The sequence below is a fragment of the Macaca mulatta genome, chromosome 3 (assembly GCF_049350105.2).
Source record: "Macaca mulatta isolate MMU2019108-1 chromosome 3, T2T-MMU8v2.0, whole genome shotgun sequence".
Lineage (NCBI taxonomy): Eukaryota > Metazoa > Chordata > Mammalia > Primates > Cercopithecidae > Macaca > Macaca mulatta.
The window spans coordinates 97,514,327-97,538,975 of NC_133408.1; the positions used below are offsets into that span (position 1 = coordinate 97,514,327).

Below are 24,649 nucleotides of genomic sequence, written 5' to 3' on the forward strand. Positions count from 1 at the left end.
TACACTGGCTGGGAATTGAGCTTCTGCCACTGTCTTTCCAACCAATACTCACAGTTGGCTTTTGTTTCAGGACTGTTTGCACAAAGGAATAAACTATTTTGTTGCTGCCATTGCTTTTAATCTCTTGAGGAGAGTTACGAAGAGCCACAGAGAGACATAGTGTGGGTCCTGCCCAGTGTCATCCCTCACCCTCAGCACCTAGCTTGTGCTGTTCGAAAACTTTCAGCAAATGACAAGCTACCACCTCTTCCGGACTTTCAAGACTGCCTTTGAGAAGCTGAAGTTGCTGCTGTAATGAAGGCCAAGAATCTACTGCATAAATAGGTTTTCACCCCCACTGGATCTTCTCAAGGCCTCAATGACCTGGCCAGGCCTGTGCTCCACTGAGGCACCGGAGCAGCCCGTGCTCAGTGCTGCCCAGGTCTGGTTCAGAGCTGGCCCTGACCCCAGGACCCTGAGCATCCCTGGGGCTTGCAAGAGCTCCCTGGGGAAAGTTCTAGCCATGCGGTTTGAAAAGCAGCAAAGCTCTGTGAGCATGAAATCCTGCATGAGATTTATCATAAGTAATTCGAGATCTTAGAAAAGAAAATAAACAGCTTGAAACCAAGTGGGAAAAAAACCTTCACAAGGCTTTGCACACAGCCTGGGATAAACCAACCTCAAAGGTCTGTTTCTCGACTGTTCTTGAGGCCTCTGACAATGAAGTGTCCAGGCAGGCAGTGGTCGGCAACGCTCAGCTAGGTTTACATCTGCCTATGGTGTCCTCACCCTGGCTCCGGTCTGGGTTAGGAATGGCCAACAGACAGGAGGCACTGACTTTGGTGCAAGGGCCAAAGAAGAGAAGCCTCCAGTGCCCAAGCATGAGTCAGAGAACCCTCACCAGGAGGGAGGGACCACCATGCCCTCTCTATCACACATCACAATCACATGCACGTGTACATAATCAAATCACCCTTCACACAATCTCAAATACAACCACCAACACCCATGTCATCTCACACCTGGCCATACAGCGTCACCAGTTTCTCCCATCCACACACACACTATCACACCACCACAAATGTACACATACACACGCTGTATTTGTAAAGAACTGGCTGGGTTTTCCCAGCCCACCACTCTGCTTCTCTTGAGCTGAACTGCAATTGGTCCTGGAGACTCAGCTGTCTCTTTTTGCTATCAGGATATGTTTTCAACTGCCCAAAGTGGTAACAGATTGCCCTGAAATGGCATCAGAGGATTCTCTGGCAAAGCTAAATCTGAACCCCAGAGCAGGAAGGCCCTCGGCGATCATCTGGTCCTGAGGTTTTTAAGCTGTGTATGCAGAGCTGGGGTTTCTCCAAAGGGGGGTCTCAGGGGCCATGGCTGGACAGCAGGGGTTGGTACTGGATTGGGAGGCTGGGGAGGGGCAGCAGGGGCCTCTCCCTCCCACCTCTGCTGCTCTAATCGAAGTCATTCTGCTGCATCTGCTTCACACAGTGAGCTTGAGAATAAAGCTTATTTGGGTAAACAAAATCAGATTTTGTTTTCATTACAAACATAGTTTAAAAAGCACCAGCCCAACCCCTCCTGTTAGATAAAGAACCCAAGGCACAGGCTGGGTCAGTCACATGGTTGTCGGTGACTGAGCTGCACTGAGGACCTAGGTATCCTGGTGCTACATTGTGGCCAAGAAGTGAGTGCCTTCCTGTGACTTGCCACCCCACTGGGCTTCCCTGGACAAACCTAATGGTGCCTGAGGTGGATGGCATTTGTACCCAAGCGTCCAAGTGTCTGTAGAGAAAGGCCTTTGCTGGCTGCTAGCCCCGGAGGCAGCAGGCAGAGGTGGGATTCCAGTCCCAGAACTGTTATCATTGCCCTACAAATCACTGCAAACCTTCAGCAGAGCCTCGTATCCCTCAGAGAGCCAAGGCTGGAGGTGCTGGGATGCAGGGAGCGCCACTGGAGTACAGTGTGACTGGCACGTGAGAGGAGCAGGCTGTCCTGGGGACTACCCTCTGGAAGGCCATAGAACGGCTTATTCACGGGCACACTCCCACATGCAGAAATGCTAGCACATTATCTGAAATAATTTCAGTGTGGCTGTCTCATGGGATCTGGGCAGCACCATGACTGCCCAGGCTGTTCCCATCGTTGCTGGCATTCCTGTCTTTCCTCTTCAGGAGTCTCCCCTGGGCCCCAGGTGGGGTGCAAGGGTTAGCTCCAGTCAGATGCCCACATCTCCTGCAACCCCTCGAGGGGAAGCATGCAGCAGTCAGGAGGGAACACTGATCCGGAGGAGCCCCCAGGCGGCACAGGCCGCCCAAAGCCGGTCCTGATCCTCACTTGAAGCCCTCCGTTTAACTAAAAGCTTAACTAAAGTTATCTTGAACTTGAACAAATCAGAGAGAGTTGGGTGTCTTCTCAAGTACACCTCTGCACTGCATGACCCTGGGCGGGGCGTGGTCCCACGGCCCCTCCTCACCCCTCCAGCGGCACTCAGCACAGGGAGCTCTCGGTTGCTCTGGACGTGCCTGCCAAGGGTGAGTGTCACTGCAGAAGCCCCATCCGGAATTGCTGGACATCCCTGTGGTTATGCCTATGGAGATGGCAGCACGGCCTCCCCCACAGGGCCCCAAGCCAAGGCTGCAGGCAAGAAAAGACAAGAAGGCACACAGAGGCATCTGAGCTCCTGGGATAGGGTCGGACCAGCCGTGGCCATTATTCCCGGCTTGTACCCACCAGGAGCTGTGCTAAGCACAGCTACATCTTGTGAGGCAGGAATTCTCACTCCCACTTTAGAGGAAGAAACTCCAGCTCTATTCAGAGGAGTAGAGAGTCAGGCCTAAAACCAACCAACTTTTTCCAAAGTTCAGGTTTTCAAACAGCAAACCCAAAGAGCCAGCTCTGGGGCCAGATGGCCTGGGTGGGGCCCAGGGCCACCAGTTTTACTTGCTGTATAATCTCGAAGCCCACTCACCTCCCTCAGCCTTGCTTCCTCCTCTGAAAAATAGGGATGGTGAGAGCACTCACACGGCGGTGCCCACCTAACAGGGCTGCTGTGGACTCCATGTGTTTGTGTGCAAAATGTTAAGGCAAAGGGCCTGGCACATGGGAAGCTTCACAGACGCTATCCTTACCACTGGCAATGAGACCTGCCTACACACTGTCATCTTAGGAGAGGGGAAGGGGAGGCCACAGGGTGAGACGCAGCCCGAGGCATGCCTGCCTGCCTGCCTGGCTCCAACACCACAGCAGGGCTCTACTTGGGTCCTCTGGGAGACAGAGGCCCATACTGCCCCAGGGGCCTTGACCATCTGCCTGCAGGACCCAGGGAAGGGCCTCAGATGTCCTGGAAGAACAGCTGGACTATGTGTCTGTGTGTGTGTCCATGTCTTTGTGAGTTTTTGTGTGTCTGTGTGTGTGGCCATGTATGCGCATCTGTGTATCTGTGTGTATTCATATTTGTGTTTGTGTATGTGTGTTGGCAGGGGTGTGACCTCAGGCCCATAAGCATGAGGCTGTGCGGGTCCAGCAGGGCAGCCTTCCCCACACTAATTCCCCACAGGTGCCCAGCTTGACTGGAAAGGGTAGGGAGGGGGAAGAAGCAGCCCTAGTCCCCCAGCTCTGCACAACATGAAGACTGGCCTGGGCATGGAACCCTGAAGCCCCTTTCAGAGGGACAGGGCTACATGCAGGAGCATGCAGGTAACAAGGCGCCCACTCCCAGGCTGCCCCGGTGACCACCAGAACAGACACACTTGAGCACAGAGCCCTAGACTCCCAGAGCCAGAGGGCCCCCACATGGATGGGGGCGCTGAGACTGGCATCATTGAGCCTGGCCCTCCTGAGAGTGCAGCTTCCCCTCAAGGAGACCTGGAGACTCCCACCCAACCCGTCAGCCCAGGAATGAGCCAAACCAGGAGTAAACCCAGTCCTGGGGAGAAGGTGGTGCAGCTTATGGTCTCCATGCACGTGAGTCCACGCCAGGAATGAATCATATCATTATGGCAGGATTAGAAGTTGGAAAGCGCTGTGCGCTCACACGCATTTAATAAGGTCAGAAGCAGCAAGCAGCAGGCAGCCTGGCACACGAGGTCACAGAGCCCCCACTGTCCTCCCCCGAATCCACAGCAGAGGCCCCTGGAAACAGGGAGGGCGCCGACCAGACCCAACCAGGCCAGGAAAGAAGTGTCTCCTGCTGCAACCTCCCGCCCCTGGGCACCGCAAGGCTACTCACCCTGCCTCCCCACTTCCCAGGGCCCACCTGCTGAGAGCTGTTCCCAAGTCCTCCCCACCATGCACCCCTCAAAGTAAGATTCACTCTCCCAGGACTCCAGGCCTCCAGGGTTCTGTCCTCTGCTTGAAAGAGAATGGGGCAATCGATTGTACTTTCTACAACCATTCATGCGCTCTTAATCTGCTACACTTCCTGGTGACATGCCCAGGTGACAAATACAAAGAGGCCTAAAAAGCTCCTAGCAAATGAGTTTCATGGGGAAATTCCAGCTGTGGAGCAGGCTGGGGGGCCATGTTTCATCCGATACAGACTCATCCTAGAGACCCTGCCAACAGGGGTCAGGCAGGGGAGATTAGGACAAGCCACCCTGCCACCTCTCCCTGCCTCTAGGGCCTCCTAGCCACCGCCCACTCACCACCGAGGATGCCAGTCTTGTCCTCGCAGCTACACGGCTGCCTTGGTCTACAGCGAGGCCTCCCTGTCCTGAGCTCTTGAGGGCCCTCGGCCATCTCCTGGGTCTCAGCCTCAATTGTCCATCCCCTGCACAAGTGCCAGGGGCATCCCCCTGAGTGCTCAAGTGTGTACACACTGCCGTCCCAGGCAAGCTCCTTGAGGGCTGGTGGCGTGTCTTTCAGATTGTCCACCACACACATGGTAGCCCTGGACACGTGTACATGTAGAATGTGACTACTTTCTCTCCTCTACCAGCAGACCTTCCCCTACTCCTTCCCCTACTCCACTGCTTCATTCATCCTTTCCACAACACTCATGGAGCCCCCAACATGTGTCAAGCACCATTCTGGGCTCTAGGGATGCAGCAGTGAACAAGACAGATCAGCCCAGCCCCAGGGAGTTGAGGGAGAAAGATACTCACAGCTCCGTGGACCTGGACAGGATGGCAGACAGGGTGAGCAGGATGCAGCCATAGGGGCCCACTTCAAACTGGGAGGGGGAGAGAAAAATGAGCTCCATCCCATTTGCACCTCCCTCTTCCCAGCCCCACACCTCTGTGGAAGCCACACCCCAGGGAGCAGCCTGCCCTGAGCCACCTGCCTCCAACCCAGCCCTGGGGTTGCTGGGTGGCCCGAAGGCTGACCTCCTAAAGGATGGGGCATTGGAACAGCCTGAATGACAACGACAGCAGAGCGAGGGTGATGCAAGGACCACCACAGAGAGGATCAGTGACCTCAGAGTCCTCGAAACTCACAAGACAGCAACAGTCATGGCCAGCTCCGTTATGATGCAAGTGTCTAATGGGCATTATCACCCCGAACACTCTAACAGGCCTAGGGGACAGTACTATGATTACTGCCCTCTAGCATATGTGGAACTGAGGCTCAGAAACTGAGTGACCAGCTGGAGGCTGCATAGCTTGTCAGCAGCACACTGGCACTCCACGGACCTCTAATTCCAGATCCCTTACTCAGAAGAACTGTGCTGTGCTGAGAGCAGCAGAGAGCAGGTTTGGAGCAGAGTCAGGATCCGGTGAGGTGGAGGAGGCAGCCGTGTAGATGCATGTCTTAAATGTTTATATATACATTTTAAAATGTCAACATTTTGATATTTTGTTCATTGTGGATTTTTCTGATTAACTTTGATTTTTAAAAAAGACAGGTTTTGCTAACTTCTGAGTTTTTTGGCACCCCCTTAGATTTTTGCATCCAAAGTGAGCCCTCCTCCAATTTTGGTTTGGAGCTGGGGTCCTGGGGCCTGTCTGCCTAATTTAAATCCTCGCTCTGCCACTTCTTGCTATGTGACCATGGAAACATTCCTGGCCTCCTCTATCCTCAGTCTTCTCATCTGTAAAAAGAGGGTAATAATCACAGCACCTACCCTCATCAAGTTGTGAAAATTACGTGAGTTAATCCTTATAAAGTACCTCAAACAGGGTCTGGCACCTGTGTTAGCTGTTAGAACAAAGCTGGCTCTGCCCTGCCCATCTGTCCAGTGAGCCCAGTGGGCCACAGCCTACTGGGATGGGCCATGTCACTTCTGCTCCCTGGAGAAACGCCATCCCCAACCGCAAGTCAGTGTGAAGGCCTCACCTATCCCACTTTGGAAACCATGAACTGTGACTGAAGACACTGCCTGTTTTAATAGTCACTGTTCTTTATGTGTAATCACATTTTGGACATAAAATTAGAAAAAAAAAAAATCCCAACTTGTCTCTCCTGGAACAGACAATGAAAATTATAAAACTTATCATGTTTACGTTTTTGCCTTGGCTGCCAGGAAGCTCAGAGACAAATATGGTGCTCTACTATGGTAACTACTGCAGCTCAAGCTTCTGATAAAATTATCTTTTCCTCAAAATATACTCTTTGTTTCCATCCATGAATTCACTTGGTCAATCAGTCATTTAAAAAAAAAAAATTATTGGTGAAATTTCTGTGACGAGAGGATGCTCCCAGCTAAGGCTGTTACTTGTGAACAAGGTGGATATGGATCTCTCCTCCTGGGGAAGTAACTTAGGGAAAAAAAAAACAATAAGCAACTTGAAAAGGCTGGAAGAAGGGGTTCTGCCATGACAGAAATGCAGGCTCCTTCAGAAACACATAGGAAGGGCCTTCAACACAGACTTCAAGTTTGGGGAGGGAGTATCAAGGAAGGGTTTTTGGAGAAAGCGATGTCCAAACAGAAACCTAAGGGACGGTAAGGAATCAGAAAAGTGAACGTTGCTCCAAAAGGAGAAGCATGTGCAAAGGTCCGCAGGCAAGAGAGGGCAAGCTGACTATGCAGGGGCACAGCAGAGCCCCGAAGACAACATTTTCTTTTAAAAAGCAACTTCCAATCTTTTTTTGGAAATAGGAATGGAATGAATGAATCAACAATCATCTTCAATCAACCTCATCTTCACTCTGTGATCTCAGGCCAGCCACTTGATTTCTGCTGCCCTGTTTCCTCTTTGCAAAACAAGAATAATGAAGACCCACCTGGCCTATTTCCTTGGCTTCTGGGGCACATTCTATGAGACAATGTCTGTGGAAGTGCTCTGAAAATGGCAAAGAGTAACGCTGATGTCTCCCCCTGCACAGGGGGACACAGGCCCAGGAGGACTTGGGCCACCAGCCCCTTGTCCCAGCTCTGCATGCTGCCTAGGGAAGTCATGAAACTCTTGGTCTCGGTGTCCCTTTCCATAGAAAGCCTACCTAATCTGCCACAAATTTCCATCTCCCCTTGGATGAATCACAAAGTATTCTTGGTCTCCGTTTCCCCTTCTGGAATTCTTGCCTACTTCTGCCATGGACATATATGCTGTCCTGGGGCAGCAGCAGTACTTTCTTGGTCTGTGGTCTGTTTCCCCTTCCACCGTGCCTGTAATGCCTACCTACCTGCAATGAAGCAACGGACACAGAAGCCCACTGTAAGCCCCAACTCTCTGTGTAAATTTGGGGAACTATTATTACATTTATGCCAGCGTTTCCCCAAGTCCTAGGAACACCCTCAAGGAGACCCCCTGAGCCCTGACATGCCTCTCTGCAGTGGGTGGGGAAGAACCCTGCTTGAGGCTTCTTGCCCTTGCTGGAATACAACTAAATGGTACCAATATTCCATTTTGTTTTTGAAAACTTTTATTACAATTATCTCATCGAATGCAAGCTGCCAAGACATGGGAGGCCACAGGGCAACATGCCTGCATTGAAAGGCGAGGTCAGGCAAGGCAACTGGCCTGAAAACTGCCATCAGGGTCTAGAAAGTGGTGCCACTTGGGAAGAAGAGGCCATTCTTCCAGTGCTGCTCTGCACTCCATAGAGACCTGAGTCTACCAAGGAACTCCAATGGGAGGCAGAGGTGGGGGCATCCTCCAGCTGGCCAGGAGCCTGCCAGACACCTTGCCCAGAGAGTGAGCAGTAATGAAAACACAGCAAGGAGGCAATTTATTTTGGGCAAAGATGGCTTGGTGTACACTTCCAGGCCTGGCACGAGGAACCCCTCTTAGGCCCAGGCCATGAAAAATGAATTTGGTGAGGGCAGTGCTGAGGCAGCTCAATTGCTTCCAGCAAAAACATGAATTAAACTGCAGGGGGAGAGCTGCCTTCCAGAGTGAGGAGGGCCGAATATGGACTGCCTGTACCAAGGACCAAAGCCAGGCGAGGAGGCAATTGCTTTGAGTCCGGAGGCATTGCTGAAAGGAGGCTCCCTCGCCCTGGAACAAATCCCACTCTCTGAACCCCTTCCACAGTCCCTGTCTTGGTTAGGCTTCATCAAAGTCCTGGGGTACAGGCTGATGGGGAGGCTCCGTCTCATGGACAAGGATGCAGAGGTCCTGGTGCTGAGGGGCCACCCCAGTCCATCAGTGGGCAGCTACAAGCCTCAGGATCTGTGGGCATTTGAGCAATCACCCTCAGGCTCCACCTTCGCCCCTGAAGCCTCACCAGTCACTTCCTTTTCCTGGCCCTGGTGGCTCCACACTCTGCTTCAGCTGAGAGTGTGACTAGGCGATCCCATTCCTGGCCACCCTGGCCAGATCCCACACACGGACACGGATGCCATCAGGCTCTGCTCATCTCTCCTGTGACTGCTGCACTCTCACAACACTCTGGAACAATAGCAGGTCTCCTTTCTGCTCGTTCAGACTGCCTAGTACTGCATTTGGAAGACACCCTTCTCCACGTGTTTAAGCTTCTTCTTTGAGGACCACACTTAGATGATGAAGAGCTGGAAGCTACCCGGTAACTGCTCCATCGTCCATTTTCCAGATGGGGAAACTGAGAGCCAGTGACCTTCCCAAGGCCACATGTGACTATGGAATAAGCCAGAGGAGGCCCCCAGGCCCCTGCTCCAGGCCTCCTCTGCCCAGGCCAGGTGGTGAATGCACCGCATCAGCAGATGGCCTGAGTGACTCCAGTGAAAAACCAGAGTTGGGGACAGGTAGCAAAGGACAGACAGCCCAAGGCTCCCGATGCCTCAGCCAGCACTCCTCCTCCCATGCACCTGGACAGAGCAACCCACGTAGAAAGGCAGCCATCCTAATCCCTGCTTTTGGGACAGGCCCTGAGTCCTCTGCCCAGGCTGAGGGGTGAAAGCACTTCAGGTGGACTGACCCTCCGGCGACCTCACCTGCCTCCTCTTGTTCTTAGGGCAGGTCCCATTGCCTCCCCAAGGGACATCTGGTGCTGCCAGGGCCTGGTCATTTCCCAGGGCTGTGCCCAGGCTTTCAGGGTCCTTGGGAAAGTTCTGCGGAATGCAGTCTGACAGCAAGAGCTTTAGTCCTGGTCCCATTTCCAGCAAGTTCTCCCACTCTCCAGCTTACCACCAAACCCTCCAGTGCCTTCTGTGGGGTCGAAAAGAATGGATCCCACATCCAGAAGGCCAAAGGGAAGGCAAGGGAAGGCAAGGGAAGGCTCAGGGACCAGCCAGCACACCAGGAGAGAAAGGTCTGTGTTGTTCCTCTGCTTCGATCCTGACACTCAGACGTCAGAATTGTGAGGCCTCGTAGTGGGGGTCTCAGAGGTCGCAGGTCTGCTGGCCTTAGCTCAGGCCACACCCGCCTTCTGAAACGCTTCCCTCTCATTTATACGTGTCTACAAGGAACCCATCTCAAGGCTGCCCTTAGAGCATCATTACAATGGCAATCCTAATGTCAACAACAGAAGCTAACAACTACTGAGAACAAGCACAGCCCAGCTGCCCTAGGCTCTCTGCATGATGCTCTGAGGCAGGCACTGTTCTTCTGACCTACATTTTACAAATGAGGAAAGTGAGGTACAGGAGGATTCAGTAAGCTGCCTGAGGTCAGGTAGCTACTGAAGGGTGAATCTAGATTCAAAGCCAGGCCAACCAGCTCCAGAGACCGCGTTCTTTACCCCTGGAGTGTGCGGCCCCTCCCCACAGAGCCTGTGATGCCACAGCTCTGCCGTGACTTCCCGGAGCCCTGAGATCTGCTGCTGTCTGGCCCTGGCCACATCCCGCCTAGCTCATGGCCAGGAGTGAATGTACAGCTCTTCTCTGGCAAGAGGCGGGTGCTCCAGAGCCCTCACCTAGAGCAGCCCTGCCACCCCAGGGACACTAATCAAGGTGTGTATCACACTGCTAAGCCCTCCAACCCACCCAGGAAGCCGCTTTCTGGTCACCTCACCAGCTGATCCCAGGACCCACTCCACTGACAAAGAGCTCCTGTATTCCAGCAGTGGCTGCTTCCACTCGAACAGAGAGAAAGCTGTGCTGACCTCCATCTAACAGCTGCTTCCTGTGTCCTGACCCCACCCATCCAGCTCTGCTGTCAGTAGCCCTGGCTGTGGCTGCTCCCTGTGCCCTGCCTCCAGGACCAGCCCTTGAGGATGCAATGGCAGGAGCTGGATCCCTCACCCCAAGTCCATTCTCCTCAGCCCCCAACCAGGGGCCAGAATCACTCCTTCCCAGCTTTCTCGCCATCCCAGGGTGGGATGACAGGGAGAAGAACTCCAGTTCACAGCACTATTCCCACAGTGAAATCAGAAGGCTCACTGCTGCACATCCCACAGGAGTAAGGCACGCTCCATACCTGACGAATGCTTTGTTGAAGAAAAGTCACCAGGTCCTCATAGCAGGCCAAACTGTGGAGCGTGAGCTGAGAAGACACAAACACGCAGGATGAGTGGCCCAAGCCCCGTGCAGTGCCCCCATCCTGGATTAGCTTCTGTTCCCCGGCTTCTGTAGCTACAAAGCCCCACTTGGGAATGTCCCTGCATCAGAGAGCAGCGTCCCCAAGTCGGGGCTGAGAGGCACGGCCATACGTCTGCGTGACTGAAAGGCTGCCTGGCACTGCTGGAGTCACTGGGATTCAGGCAGCCTTGTGGCAGCCCTGGACTGAGACTCCAGAATGCCAGCCTCCTGTGTGGCCCCAACAGGGGAGGGCTGCACCCCATGGGCGAGTCACTGACACCAGAGAGGCGGCTGGCGGGGAGGTCGATATCCAAATCACAATAGCCAGGCCAGGTGGAAGCGAACCGGCCGTCCTGAGTTCAGCGGGAAGCAGCCCTTAAGAGTCTCCTTCGCTTTTTCAGGCACGCCAGGAAAAAACACTTCAAGAGAAAATATTCAACAATGCGAGACCCTCAGTTAGGGTCACAGGGCAACACGTGCCCAAACCGAGGTCAAATGAAACTAACTTGTTAACACAAAAATTCTCAGTGAAGAGGTTGGCAAGAGGTAGCTGAAAACCTTCACTGTTTTTATATTTTACAAAATACAAAAATGTACGTCTCCCATTATGTCCCTGATTGTGTATGACTTAGATCCGGCTTTATGGCTGGTGTTCCAAGCTATTAAAGTTCCTCCCCACATTCTAACTTTCCCTCCCTCTCCTTACCACCCCTGCCCCACCCCCTCCCACAACAATCCTGGAGCAGATGCTAAAGAAAGAGGAAGAGGGACACAGGGAAGCCCAGGGCTTAACCAAAAGGCATTCCGTACAGACTTCACCGTACAGACCTGTACACCCTCGAGGGGACAGGGAGCCAGTCAGCCTTCTGGCCGTAAAGCCAGCTCTAGCAGGAGCCCATCCCCAAAGCCACCCCACGTCTGTCCCCACCCTAATCCCAGGACGAGGATTCCTGGGACCTGGGCTGTGGGAAGGCCAGCCTGTCCCCAGCTGAGGAAGGATTTACTTATATGAAAGGAGACAGTCCCCAAACAAAGCCAAAGGTTGCGTGATAATTTTCCAGAAAGCCATACTGTTTCTAAGACTCCATCTGCTTTGTATTTCCCTGTTGGACTGAACTGCTGTGTTCTTGAAGCCCTAAAAAGGAAAGGAAGGTGCATGAGTCCTCCGAGTGGAGAGAAGGCGTGCCCTCCAGCCGGGGCGAAACCACATGTGTCATTAAATAAAGACAAATAAGAAGGTGGCTCCAGAGAGAAAATGGAGCCAAGAGTTTCTCGTTTTTCCCCACTTTGAACTCACCCACTAGGCTAGGCCCAGAGAACTCCAATAGCAGGATTTAAAAGAAAAGGAAAAAAAAAAAGAAACGGAAAAAAGACCGCAAAGGGAGAGCTTGGAATAACCAAACCCAAACCCAAGTCCTGGCAGTAGAAGCCTGACTGTCACCCACAACTGACAAATGTGTTTCCAGACTGCGGAATCCTGACTGGCCCTTCGTTTTCACTGATGGGGGAACACCACCTCCGTCGTCTCTGAGGCACCCCCTGGGTGTGCAGCCCAAGATGGCCGGGAAACAGAGCCGGATTTGGGGCCCCGTGCTCCTTTAGTGGCTGTGTAGCCTTGGACCAGCCACCCTCCCTCTCTGGGCTTCTGTTTTCTAATCTGTAAAACAGGGAGAAACTGAATTCCTGTCCCATCTGTTCTCAGGGCTGCCCTGCAGATCCTAAGGGCCGGGGTTAGTAGGTTAACTGGAAGGTGAGTACCAAAGACAAGTGACAGTAATGATAACAAAAATAAATAACGATATCTAACACGTGGTGCTTAGTATATGCCAGACATTGTCCTGAACACTTCACAATTATTATTATTTATCAGCTATTCATATTGATAAAATGATTTAAACTGATAATCATATTTATTATATATCATTTCTTTATACTGACTCATTTAGGTCTCACAGCCATCCAAGTAAGTAATCGTTATAATCATCCCCATTTTCCAGATGAGTAAACAGAGCGGTTATATCAATTGCCCAACGTCACACAGCCAATAAGCAACAGGACTGGGAGTCTGATCTAAGGGTCCTTTCTCTGAAGCGATATGCTACAGTGACCAATGTGCCCCCAGAGTATGGTCCTTGGCCCCAAAAGTGATCACCTTTACTACCGCTTAGCCTCACAGCTGGGACAGTGATGCTTCCACTCTGACGGGTCAGGCTGAAGAGCCAGCAAACCTTGCATGTGGGTTATGTGCAGTAGAATGGGGCCAGCGGTGAAGAGATGATGCGGGTCAGGATAACTGGGTCCAGGGCCTGGGTTCCACCTCACCTCCCTGAGTCTTTATGGGATGGGGACCCAAGTGACAGAGCAAATGGCAGTGTGCTTTGGGGACTGGGAAGAGCAGTACAGTGGGGTCAGGACTGGATCAACCTGAAGGGCTGTTTCCCGAGGCCTCCAGATCAGAGAACGATAGAGAGGAGCTGGCTGCAGGGGTCAGAGGCTTCCTCTGAGGGGTCACCCCAGAGCTCCTCAGGAGGAAACCAGGGCAGACAGACCACGCCTTCCACATAAGAACTGGAGCCCAGAGAGGACATCACAGGGCCGCATGGAAGGACGGGGCTCTCCCTGAGTCTGGGGCTGCCCAGCACATCAGGCTGGCTTGCAGGGCTCCTCCCAGCATGTGGCACAGGGTGGGGACCGGAAGGACCCAAGGACAGGAACACACACAGCCAGCTTGCCAGCAGCTGCCAGCAGACGATGAGCCATGGCAACACAGACCTCGGAACCACTTACAGTGCGACAACGGCTCTCTCTCGGCCCCCTGCCCGCCACACAATATCTGCGAGGGCCAGGGCGAGGCAGTGGGTCCGGTGGGCATCTGAAGGCTGCAGTCCCCTGCGGACAAGAAAAGGAAGGCATTTATGCCCATGTGGACACAAGGCTGAGATGGTGCAGCTCTGCTTAGTGTGGTCAGGTAGCCCCCTCTGCAGATGGCCTGTCCTTTCCCTTGCCTGCAGAGGGGCCACCTGCAGCCCAGGAGCCCCAAGGCAAAGCCCAGGAAAGAGGTGTCTCCACAGGTGAGGGCCAAAGGAGGTGCCTTCAAGTGGGAGGCCCCGGGTGGGGCTGGAGAAGGAGGAGGCAGAGGAAAGGGCCTATAGGAGCAAAGGGGTCTCTGCAGGCTTGGTGGGGCCCAGAAGTGTGTAAGAGAAAGGGCTATGAGTTCTGACAGGGACTGGGAGGCCCAGCCAGCAGTGCTCGGGAATGACTGCCATCTCAGGACTCTGCCCTGGCCCTGGCCATGCCCATCTCCAAGCGCCTGGAGTCAACAGCATGTACAGGCGGTGCTCTTCACTCCCAGGGCCAAGGGGACAGCAGCCTCACTTGCTGGACATTTAGACACAGAGTGACAGGACAGATTCAAGGATGAGCTCTGTGTTTTGAGTGGGTACATGGTGGTGCCATCAAGTGAAATAAGGACGATGTGGCTGGGAAGAGGTAGTTGGAGATAGAAGATAATGAGTCGCACTTCAGACTTACTGAGTTTGAGATGCACTCAGATCTTTAGGTAAGGCTGTCAGACATGTAGAAAGCCCAAGAGAGCGGCTGGGGCTGGGCACAGATTTCCCAGAGACAGAATGAAGAAAAGCAGAGACAGTGGCCGAGGGTGGAACCCTGTGGAACTCTAAAATCAGTGGAGGTAGAGGAGGAAGGGTCTGAGGGGCGGAATGAGGAGAGAGTGCCACGACAGTCTTAGGAGCAAATGGACAGGCAGTCAGCTGTATCAAACATGGCAGACACCTCTCTATAATAGAAAAGGTAACTAAGAGGTCCCTGGTGCCTGAACTGAATGAGAGGGAAGGGAAACAGCTGAATATACATATTTCTTTCCATTTCACATTCCCAGGACTCCTTCGAGCTATACTTCTACGCTTCTCTTGGATTCTGCAAATTTTTTAAAAACTCATATGGAAGCTAGCTGGTCTCTCCCGAACAAACAAAAGGACTTGATGACCCTGCTAAGGCTCAAAGGAATACAGAGGAGGGGGTTCCTGCCTTCAGTCACCAAGTAATTCCTGAGCTCCATGCGGAACTGTTGGGGAGGAAGAATACTGAAGTTTGTCCCTCTTTTCCAGGGCAGGAGAAAAGAAACCAGGAGACCAGGACCCAGCCCACCACAGTGGGCAGCATGTGGTCACTGCCTGGTGCCTGGGATATATAGCCAGTGACCTACACCCAGGCTGCTGTGGTCCAATTACTTTAAAAGGTGACAGACCACAGTGGCCCCTCAGTTTCCTCATCCATAAACTGGCAATGACCACTGCACCCCCCTCATGGCTTTACACGAGATGTTTGTAAGGTCCATGGACCAGTGGCTGGCATGTGGTGACTATTGAATCAATGGTGCCTATTACTATTGTCTTTTATGAAAACATCAAGTCCCCACGTGGGCCATGACAAGGAGAAAGTGAATTTCCAACATCTAATATGAAAGTGACACCAAGCCTCTGACACTGGAAATCCTTCAAATCCAATGAGACAAGCAACAAGTACTCAAGCACTTAAGAAAATAAAACAGCGACTGCCTGACACTTCTTTGGCCTCAGGAAGCCCATCATGTTCCTTGGAGGAAATAGTTACCAAGCATTCACCGAACCGGATGCCCCAGCTGCTGGGAGCACTGGCCCAGGTCACGGCTCACTATGAAAACAACCATGAGAAAACATTGCTCTAGGTTTCAGGAGAGCCCACACCAAGGACTAAGGGGACCCTGGAAAGCAGTGCTTATCAGAAAAAGAAGAAAGGACTGGACTCAGAACCCACAAACGTGACTCTATTACCCCCACAGCTCCTGCTTCATGCCCTGCTCTCATACAAATGATGGCCAGTACTGCCAACTGCACATCCTGAATACCTCGTGCCCACCCTCCCGCTGCTGTGTGGCCCAGGCCAGGGTGTTCTGCCCCTTAGCTCAGCTGTTACAGCCAGTGCCCCACCAGCATTTTTGTTCCATCTCGCCCCCCGTCCAGTCGCCATTGCACATATACATGGGGTGGGGGCGGGGGCGTGTCTTCCTACAACACAGGTGTGACCTGTGTTCCCCGACATGGATAGATGTTATACAAAATCATGCCTGGAGTGTACCTATGCTGGAAAAGCTCCCTATCTGGAAGTAAGGAGACCCCCTGGCAAACACTTCTACACTAACTTACTGAACCAAGTAATTCTCAGTTGGAAGCTTCTCAGTGTAGCAACAAATAAGACTTTAAAAGCCAACATTGGCCAGGTGCAGTGGTTCATGTCTGCAATCCCAGCACTCTGGGAAGCCCTGGGTGGGAGGATCGCTTGAGGCCAGTAGTTTGAGAACAGCCTGGGCAACATAGCGAGACTCTGTCTGGAAAAATTAAAAAATCAGCCAGGTGTGGTGGCATGTGCAGTCTCAGCTACTCAGGAGGCTGAGGCAGGAGGATCACTTGAGCCTAGGAGTTGGAGGCTGCAGTGGGCCATGACCACGCCACTGTATTCCAGCCTAGGTGACAGAGTGACACCCTGTCTCTAAAAAAAAAAAAAAAAAAAAAAAAATTAAAAATGCTTGAAAAGCCAACATATATAGAGTATTTATCATGTGCCAGACACTGTTATAAGCTCTTTCCATGTTATTTCATCAAATTGTTAAAGCAATCCTATGAGGGAAGTACTATTATCTCCTCTTTTTAAAATGGGAAAATTGAGGCATGGAGACACAGTGATTTACCCAGATCAGATAGTAAGTAAAAACTGGAAAAAAATAAACATTGAGGAAGGAAGGAGAGCTTGGGCAAGTAGAACCAACTGTCCTGGGCACCTGGTTTTAGGAAACAGCCTCCTTTGCCTTTGACCCTGTCTTTTCAGCACCATGTAACACAATCAAGAGATCTTGCTCTGGGGTGGGGCCTGTCCCCTGATCCTACAGGCTCTGCTTACAGCCCCTTTGAACCACCACGTCTCCAAGCATAAGTCCTCATTCTTTTCACTGGTTTCCAGTTAGTAACTCTGCCAGTCTCTCTTTTCCCTGGGCCTTCTCCATCTTTCTCTTTTGAGACACAGTTTTCTAGAAAACTCGGTGGAGTTGGAAAAAGTACAGTGGTCAGACAGGTAAGAGGCTTGGGCTGGATTCCTGGGTCACAGGTTCTGGGGAAACCATTGCACTCCCTGGCCTTTGTTTGCCTGCCCACCTACAAATGCAGGCAGGCACTGGGTCAGATGCCCCCGAAGCATCATTCCAACACTGCCATTCTGTCTTTAACCCAGGAGTTCCCAACCCCCAGGCCACAGACTGGCACTGGTCTGTGGCCTGTTAGGAACCAGGCCGCACAGCAGGAGGTGAGCAGTGGGCGAGCCAGTGAAGCTGCGCTCCACCTGCTGTCAGGTCAGCAGTGGCATCAGACTCTGGGAGCAGGAACCCTATTGTGAATTGTGCATGCGAGGGATCTAGATTGCACGCCCCTTATGAGAATCTAATGATGAATGTAATGCACTTGAATCATACCGAAACCATCCCACCCCATCTCCAGTCCGTGGAAAAGTTGTCTTCCACAAAACCAGTCCCTGGTGCCAAAAAGGCTGGGGACCGTGGTTTTAGCCCACCTCAGATTAGCCAGGGCTTTATGTGCCTGCGTAAGAACCTGCACCCACAGATGACAACAGGGGAAGGAGGTGCTGCGTCTGAATCGCCCAGGCCTTTACCAGAGAGCTCAGCGCACGCCTTCCCTGGCAGAACACGGGTGACAAGCAGGTCTGCACTTCCTGATCGGTCAGACTCCTTCCAGGAGCTGGCACCTGGCCAGCCTCTTCAACCAAGAGAAGTTTCTTTAAGAGTCGAATTCCTTACAGGTGAAGTGCAGGAAAAAGACATTTATCTAGAGATAGGGGAAATAAATGATCTTGAGGGAATAATACATCCTGCTTTGACCTAAATTACCCAAGTGTTTCAGATGAAAGAGATGTTTCTACCCTAACCTTCTCAAAATAGCCTCACCTGTCCATGTGACGTGCCGTGCCCATGGAGCCATGTACAGAGTCTATAGTCAATTTGGGGGAGCTCCCTGTCTGCTCCCTCTCAGGGTCAAAAGCTGCAACAGAGGGTAGAAAGGCTGGCCTGGGGCTGCAGGACCATGGGCTCTGCTACCAATGTCCACAGAGGCCTTGGGCAAGCTCCCCTCCTTCTCTGGGCCTCCAATTCCCCAATTTCAGAGACGAAGTGGAAGTGAGAGGAGGACTTGCTGGATTCCCCGACTCTCAGATCTGCACCCGCCTCTGAGGGCTGCTCCTGGCCTGTGGCTCTCTCCAGGCCTTCAGGGGCATCAAGAGCTCTTCATCTCTTTCTGTGAGCCGAGCCGGCACAGCATCTTCTCAAGTGGAAAAACACTGAGTCCTGCTGCCCAGCTCTGTCCTTCCCGAATGAGGAGAGGCCGGCTGCTGGCCTGACGGAATGAGTCTTAATGAAGCCAGACAGTTCTGCAGAAAAAACACCACTGCTGCCAAGATGCCTTTATTTCAGCGTGACTTCCCTGGAGAGTGCGATCCCATCCTCCATCTGCTTTCACAGAACCATTTCCCCATCAGTGGTGGTGGGCAGCATCTGAGGTGGGGGCCTCCAGGGCCAAGGCAGACCCCACACACAGGCAGGAAAGTGCAGGGGCTGCCTCTTGGCCCTCAGGGCCTGAGCTCCCCAGGGCCCCAGAGCAGACGGCAGCTGATGGCAGGTCATTGTGGTGTTCCTGAAGAGAACAGAGGGGCCTGCCTTTTTTTTTTTTTTTTTAAGCTGGATCATGTCTGAAATCCTAGAATTTCAGGGTCAAAAGGGAGTGCTGAAGCCTCACACCCAACCATGCACACATGGCTTTTGGAGGAACATCAATAAGGCAATCAATCAGTGTGAAAACTATGTAAGTCAATGAAACCGAGGAGCTGAGGACTGAGAGAGGTTCCTACCCACATGACCCGTGTTTCCCCTTTGCTCGCGTGGGGCAGGGGCTCTGTAGGTGTTTGCTATGCTGCTCTCTGTACTCTCCTGTGTTTATCTTTTCTAACTTAAAGCCAAAGGGGAGGTTCCATCGTGAAGCCGTTCATGAACAGATCCACCCCTTGGTCCCTAGGAGTCTGGATGGGTGTCCAGCGATGGAAGTCTAAAACTCAGAGCCCTCAGCCTCCCTCCTTGTCTCCCTGGGCCCCCACTGCTCCATGCCTCTTGCAGGGCACAGCAGCACAGTGTGACATAGGGGCACCAGGTACCAGTCTTGGTTCTGCCAAGGATGCCAGATGTGACCCTGAACAACCATCTTTCCCTCTCTGGGCCTCAGTTTCCCCATCTGTACCATGGCAGGCTGAGTTCGACGGCCCTACTCACTTGTAGAGAGAGCCCTTGAAGATTTACAAAGGACTTTGCATTTCCTTATTGAGTCCAATTTAGGCAGGCCAGAGAGGACTATTCCTACTTCACAGAGAAAGTGATGCCCCGTTTCCACACAACCATCATCCAGGTCCTGACCCAGTCTGGTACTCTCTTCAGCACACTTCCCCTCTCCCAGGGTGGCTGAGGGGCACAGAGCCATGCATTCCCCCTCCCAGCCTGGGCACCAACATCTACAGGCTAGACACCCACCCACTTGGCAAGGACGACCTTCTGCAGCCTCTGACCTGCAGGGCCTTGGCAAAGCAGTGACATGGACTCCACCTCCCTTCTCTTCTCCAGGCCCCAGACAGCCGGCCCTCACTCCCTGGTCTTCCTGGTCTTCACTTGACAGAAGCCCTAACCTGTCCTCAGGAGGGTTCTTCCTCCCCAACCCCTATCTATCTACCTGCGACCCGAGGCAGGACCAGGGCAGGAGAGTGGGAGGAGACTGGGGTGGGAAGGCTGGGGAGGGCATCTGGTGCCTGCTGCCCGGGCCCACCACCAGGAGGAGGCGAGTCCTTGCTGGGGTCAGGGGAGAGGATCTCTGGGCCTCCCCAGCTTGTCTCCCTGCGACACCTCTGCCTGAGTCCCCTGAGGCTTTTTCAGCAAGCTCCATAACTGAGCCAGGTTCTCCACTCCTCCCTCTCAGTTGAGTCTGAAGGATGTCCCCTGAGGCCTGCCAGGAGGCCTGTGGGAGCAGGAAGTCAGACCACTTCACTCATCCTACACAGCACAGCACCTCTGTGATCGGGCAGCAGCCGGTAGGGATGGGCTACAAGCAGCACCCAGCCCTGGGTACAAGCAGCACCCAGAGTTTCAGGGCTCCAAACAAAGGCAAGGTCACTCTCCCACACCATTAATCCTTCCAGGCTCACTGGAGAAGGTGCCCTGGCCAGCAGGCTGTGCTCTCCTAGCTGCATGGCACAGCCCTCCTCTGGTCCAGCCAGGCAGGCCACCCCATAGGGTCCGGCTCCTTGGCACCTGGCACACCCCCACACATGACAATCCCCAACAGGCCAGCAGTTCCTTCTTCCCTCCTCCTCTGCCCACCCCCACTGGCCCCAGGACCCACTGGGCTGCACCATCCTTGGCCTGCAGCTAGGAGGTGCCTGCCTGGCCGGCAGTGACAGGTAGAAAACCTCACTCCTCCAGCTAAGCAGTTTTCTTTCTACCCAGAGTCCCCCTGGGATTCCAACCTGGATGGCTTTTGCCTTCTAAGGCCTGGCTTCCCTCCCTGATATGGAAAGCAAAGCTCGGCCCGCACTGATGTGGTCTGGGGGATACAGAAGCTCTCACATCCCCTTAGTGGGGTGGGGGTAGGGCAACAAAAAACCAAGTTGGCCTTGTGCCCTGGGCAGTCGGCTCTTCCTGGAACATACTTAAATGCCTTGTCCTGATGGCTGGGAAACCATCTGCAAGTTCCCCCAGAAGCCCACGTTGAAGTTCAAAAGCAACTCTGAAGGAGCACTGGGCAGAAATGAGTTGAGAGACAATCTGCTGCAAGGGCCAAGGCTTGATCCAAGCAGCTGGCGGCACCCAAGCCCCCTCTGGCAGCCTGGTGCTGACCTGCCACTACCCCAGGTCCCACCCTCCTCCTGCAAATGCTGCCCTAACCATCCCCAGTGACTTCCCCACTCCTCTCCCTGCCCACAGGCTTTGCACATCTTGTTCTCTTTACTGGAATACCAATCCGCCTCCCCTCCCTGTTTGGATAACTCATTCATTTGTCCATGTGTTTACTCAACAAAAATTCTAAGGGCCTCTTCTGTGGAGCAGGCACAGGGTTGGATGCCAGTGGCCTGGCTGTGAACCAGCTCAGGAAGGTCCCTGTTCTCATGGGGCTTGTGTTCTGGAGTGGAGTGGGCAGTAGTAGCTGGCAGCAGATGTGGACAGGCAACCACATCGATGAGCAAGAGCACCAACTGGCAGTGCATTTATTAGAGGCAGGACCTGGGTTTATCTTAATGGGGGAGGTCCGAGGAGGCCTCCACAAAGATGTGGCCCATGTGCAATGAGAGAAGCCAGCAGGCGCAGAGCCTGAGCACAGAGCCTGAGGGCCCAGGAAAGAGTTTGAGAATATTTGCTGTGAAGGGGAAAAAAATTTGAGGGGAAATAAGAGTGTGCAAGGATGCATATGAAGGGTAATCAGGGGTTCTGTCCATCCTTCATATCTCCGTAAGATGAAAATGTCAGTCCACCAGGGAGCCTGCCCTGAGCCACTTCATGTCCAGGTGAACTCTTAGCATGTCCCCTGTAACCACCTGTTCTTGTCTGGCTCTCCTGTTCAATCGTAGGTGCTATGAGGGCACCTGTATGTGTCTTGTTCAGTCCCGTATCCCTGCTAAGGACCTGGTAAGTACACTCTGCATATTTTTTTCAGTGCAAGGAAGGAAGGAAGGGAGGTAGGTAGGTGGGTGCATATGTGCTCAGTATCCCTGTACCCTCTGAGGGCAGCCAGGGGTTCTCACTTAGCAAAGTTCTACCCAGTCAGGAGCATTCCTGAGCATACAGGACTGTGTTAAGTCCACCAGGGAGAGCTGATGGCAGGGTCTCTGCCCATGACATTCAAACCTCTCAGCCCTTTGTGGGGCTGAACTTCCAGAGCAGGCAGTGGGGCATGATCCTGTACAGACAAGAGCCACGAAGGATAGACCTGAGAGCAAAGGGGAGGGGAAGCAGAGAGAAGAACAAGGACAGGTGAGATCTTGCCACGGAAGTGTTACATTGTTGTGCTTCTGATTAGCATCTTCAGTTGGAAAGGAAATGCCTTGATTATTACTGTGCAAAACCACTGGAAAAATTGATGCCAAGCATGAAGAGCCACCTTCACTTGAACCCTATCTAAGGCAAAATCATCCATGCTGGTGAAATGTGTTTCACTGGAGTACCAAGCTTGGCTGGATGGCTCTCCCAGTGAACAGAGTCTTTCCCAGGAAGGCATGGGCAATGGGCCTTGTTGTCCAGGTAACACCCAGGCTTTTCAAAAAAAGATTCTCAAATGCTTATTTCAAAGAACAAGTACCTTTCAATAAAGTTCAAGAACTGGCAAGATTAAGTATGGTTTTAAAATCCATTTAATGATTAATGTAACTTCAGGAGAATAGGGGTGTCTGCTGGGTACCAGAGGATTCTTCTGGAGTACTAGAAACATTTTCTCTTAATCTAGGCAGTGTGTTCAGGGGTGTGTGATTTTGTGATAATTCATTGAGCAGAACGCACATAATATAACTACTTTGTATATGTTATATTTTAACTAAAATTTTTTTTTTTAAAAAGGCCAATTGCCAGAAGTTCTGTAGCTCCGAGGGTGACTTGGTACAAGCTGGTCACCAAGCCTGCAGGGAGGGAAAGAGAGGCAGGCCGCCTCCTCAAGGAGGCCTCGCCTTCAGCTCCACCAGTGCTCTGCCAATCCTTTCATCTTGGCACCAACGACGGTATGAGATAGGGGTTTTCTATCTGCCTCTCAACCTCATGGAGCATTTCTGGAGAGGACAGAGCTCATCTAAATCTCCCCTGTATCATTTGTGCCTGCACAGAGATGTTCCAGGAATGCGTGCTGAGTGAATGAGAATGAGCTGCTCATGTGCAAACACTTAATGTGTGAAATGAAAACTGAACGGCTGCAGGGAGTGGAAGCGATGAGTCTGTGGGGCGGCCTGGAATGTGTGGTTATGAATGTTGGCAGAGGGGAGATAGCGTGGGGAGGGAGGGGAGGCCTGGACTCAGTCAAAAGGTCAGCAGGTCGACCTGGTGGGTGGAAGGGATTCGGGCAGCTTTGCCGTCTGAAGAGAGGAAATTGGTTTCAATGTCGTTCCTGCAGCCCCTTCCCAGGTGGAGCACCACTGAGAACCCTCCTCGCTTTTAGAAACAAACGCGCACAAGTCTCCTTAACACTGGTCTGTGCAGGCGTTGTCAGCTAGCTACCATTAACCTCTCCTTCCTTGACCTGCAGAAGACAGGAAATATCAGGGAACACACACGCTTCCTTGCTTGTTTTTTCTGGACACTCTAGAGAAGATTTGGGAAAATAAGATATTGCCAGAATGATCACTGACTTACCGAGCACAGTCAGCTTTGCTATCTCCTTCAAACAGGAGCTTCTGTAGGACACAGCCTTGGACAGCTGCCAGGACTCCGCAAGGACCACCCTGCAAAGAATGAGACCATTGCTGCCAGTGAGAACTGGCCTGGGGCAGAGTTTTTGGTTTCACCCAAACTCACCCCAGAACCCAAGTGATAGAGTAAAGGGGCCCTGCCTTCTGCAACAGAAGGGCCTCTGATGTGTGAACTGCTTCTACAACACATTAACCTTGGGTCACAGAGAGGGAGTGACAAGGCCCTGCGTCCACTCCTAGAGGAAGGGGCCAGTTGGCAGTGTGTCATGGGAGGAAAGTGACTCTTCATAACCAGTCAGCTGTGAAGCCAGCGACATCACCATAGGTGCTCCATCATCTAGGGAAACGTTTCTGTGTCTACAGGTTGAGAGTGTTAATTGTCTACCCAGCCTTCAAGACCCATCCTAAAGGCCTCCTCCTCCAAGAAGCCTTTCCTGACCATCTTGGCTGGCAGCGAGCCCCTTCAGCAGTCTATGGTTATGTGAGCTCTGCGCTCTCTTCTGCCCCCCTTGTGGCCTGCTTCGGCACCACATTAGCTGTATCTTTGTCCTTTCCCACCCTGTAGTGCAGAGGCTCCTTGAGGAGCTCATCTCTGTAGGCATCATGGGGCTTAGCACAGGATCTGACTCCTGGGACACATTGGCAAAAGCTGGTGGGACTGAACAACACAAACAGACCTCATCTGGATTTAAGGATTGTCTGAACGGTAGGCTCATGAAGACCAGCTGAGTTTGGCCACAAGAGGGAGGGACAGAAGCTAGTGGTCCTGAGGCTCGACCTCAGGCAGTGTGGGGCAGGGGAGGTTCCTGGGGCTTAAGAAACTGAACCGGACCAAGCTGCTCTGCTCATCTGCTGATTCTTGATCCTGGGTTTAGCTTATTTTCTGCCCATGAGTCTAATGTGGGAACTGGATATAAGCCATGTTCTAGGCCTGCAACCATCGGCCTCCGCTGGCCCAGCTTCTATTACACCCTTCTCTTCAAGCACTTGCTCCGCACACTTGATCCCTCTGCCTTTTCCTGCAGCCCCCAGACTTTCATACCGCCTCCCCTTCATTCATACTGCCACCTGCCTGGAGTGCCCTTTCTCCAGCTCTATCTGCAAAATCCTGTGAATCTCTCAATGATCAGCATAAGAAGGCCCCATCCAGCAGCCCCAAGCAGACTTAAGGCCTCCTACTGCTCTCTCCTGCTGAGGATCGCAGCACCTGCACTGCTCACAACAAGTGCTCCTTAAATCCATGTTCAATTTGAACATCTCCAAAGCAGAGGGTCTTGTTCCCCAGCTCTCGCTCCACCAGCCACA

General features: G+C 52.7%; 2 protein-coding genes across 5 annotated transcripts in view; one reads left to right on the plus strand and one right to left on the minus strand.

Moving 5' to 3' along the window:
- The window catches only part of MINDY4 (MINDY lysine 48 deubiquitinase 4), a 130,312-nt gene that overhangs the window by 27,647 nt on the left and 78,016 nt on the right, over positions 1-24,649 (minus strand). For all 4 annotated transcript variants that reach the window (XM_015133771.3, XM_077996961.1, XM_015133770.3 and 1 more), the window contains exons 9-13: positions 23,289-23,377; positions 13,592-13,693; positions 11,876-11,939; positions 10,704-10,769; positions 5,094-5,161 (exon numbers count right to left, since the gene is read on the minus strand). In XM_015133771.3, the coding sequence (XP_014989257.2) occupies positions 5,094-5,161; positions 10,704-10,769; positions 11,876-11,939; positions 13,592-13,693; positions 23,289-23,377 (389 nt within the window). The remainder of the gene's footprint in view (positions 1-5,093; positions 5,162-10,703; positions 10,770-11,875; positions 11,940-13,591; positions 13,694-23,288; positions 23,378-24,649) is intronic.
- Positions 1-24,649, plus strand: part of CRHR2 (corticotropin releasing hormone receptor 2) — a 236,713-nt gene that overhangs the window by 18,083 nt on the left and 193,981 nt on the right. The gene's annotated exons all lie outside the window — the stretch shown is intronic.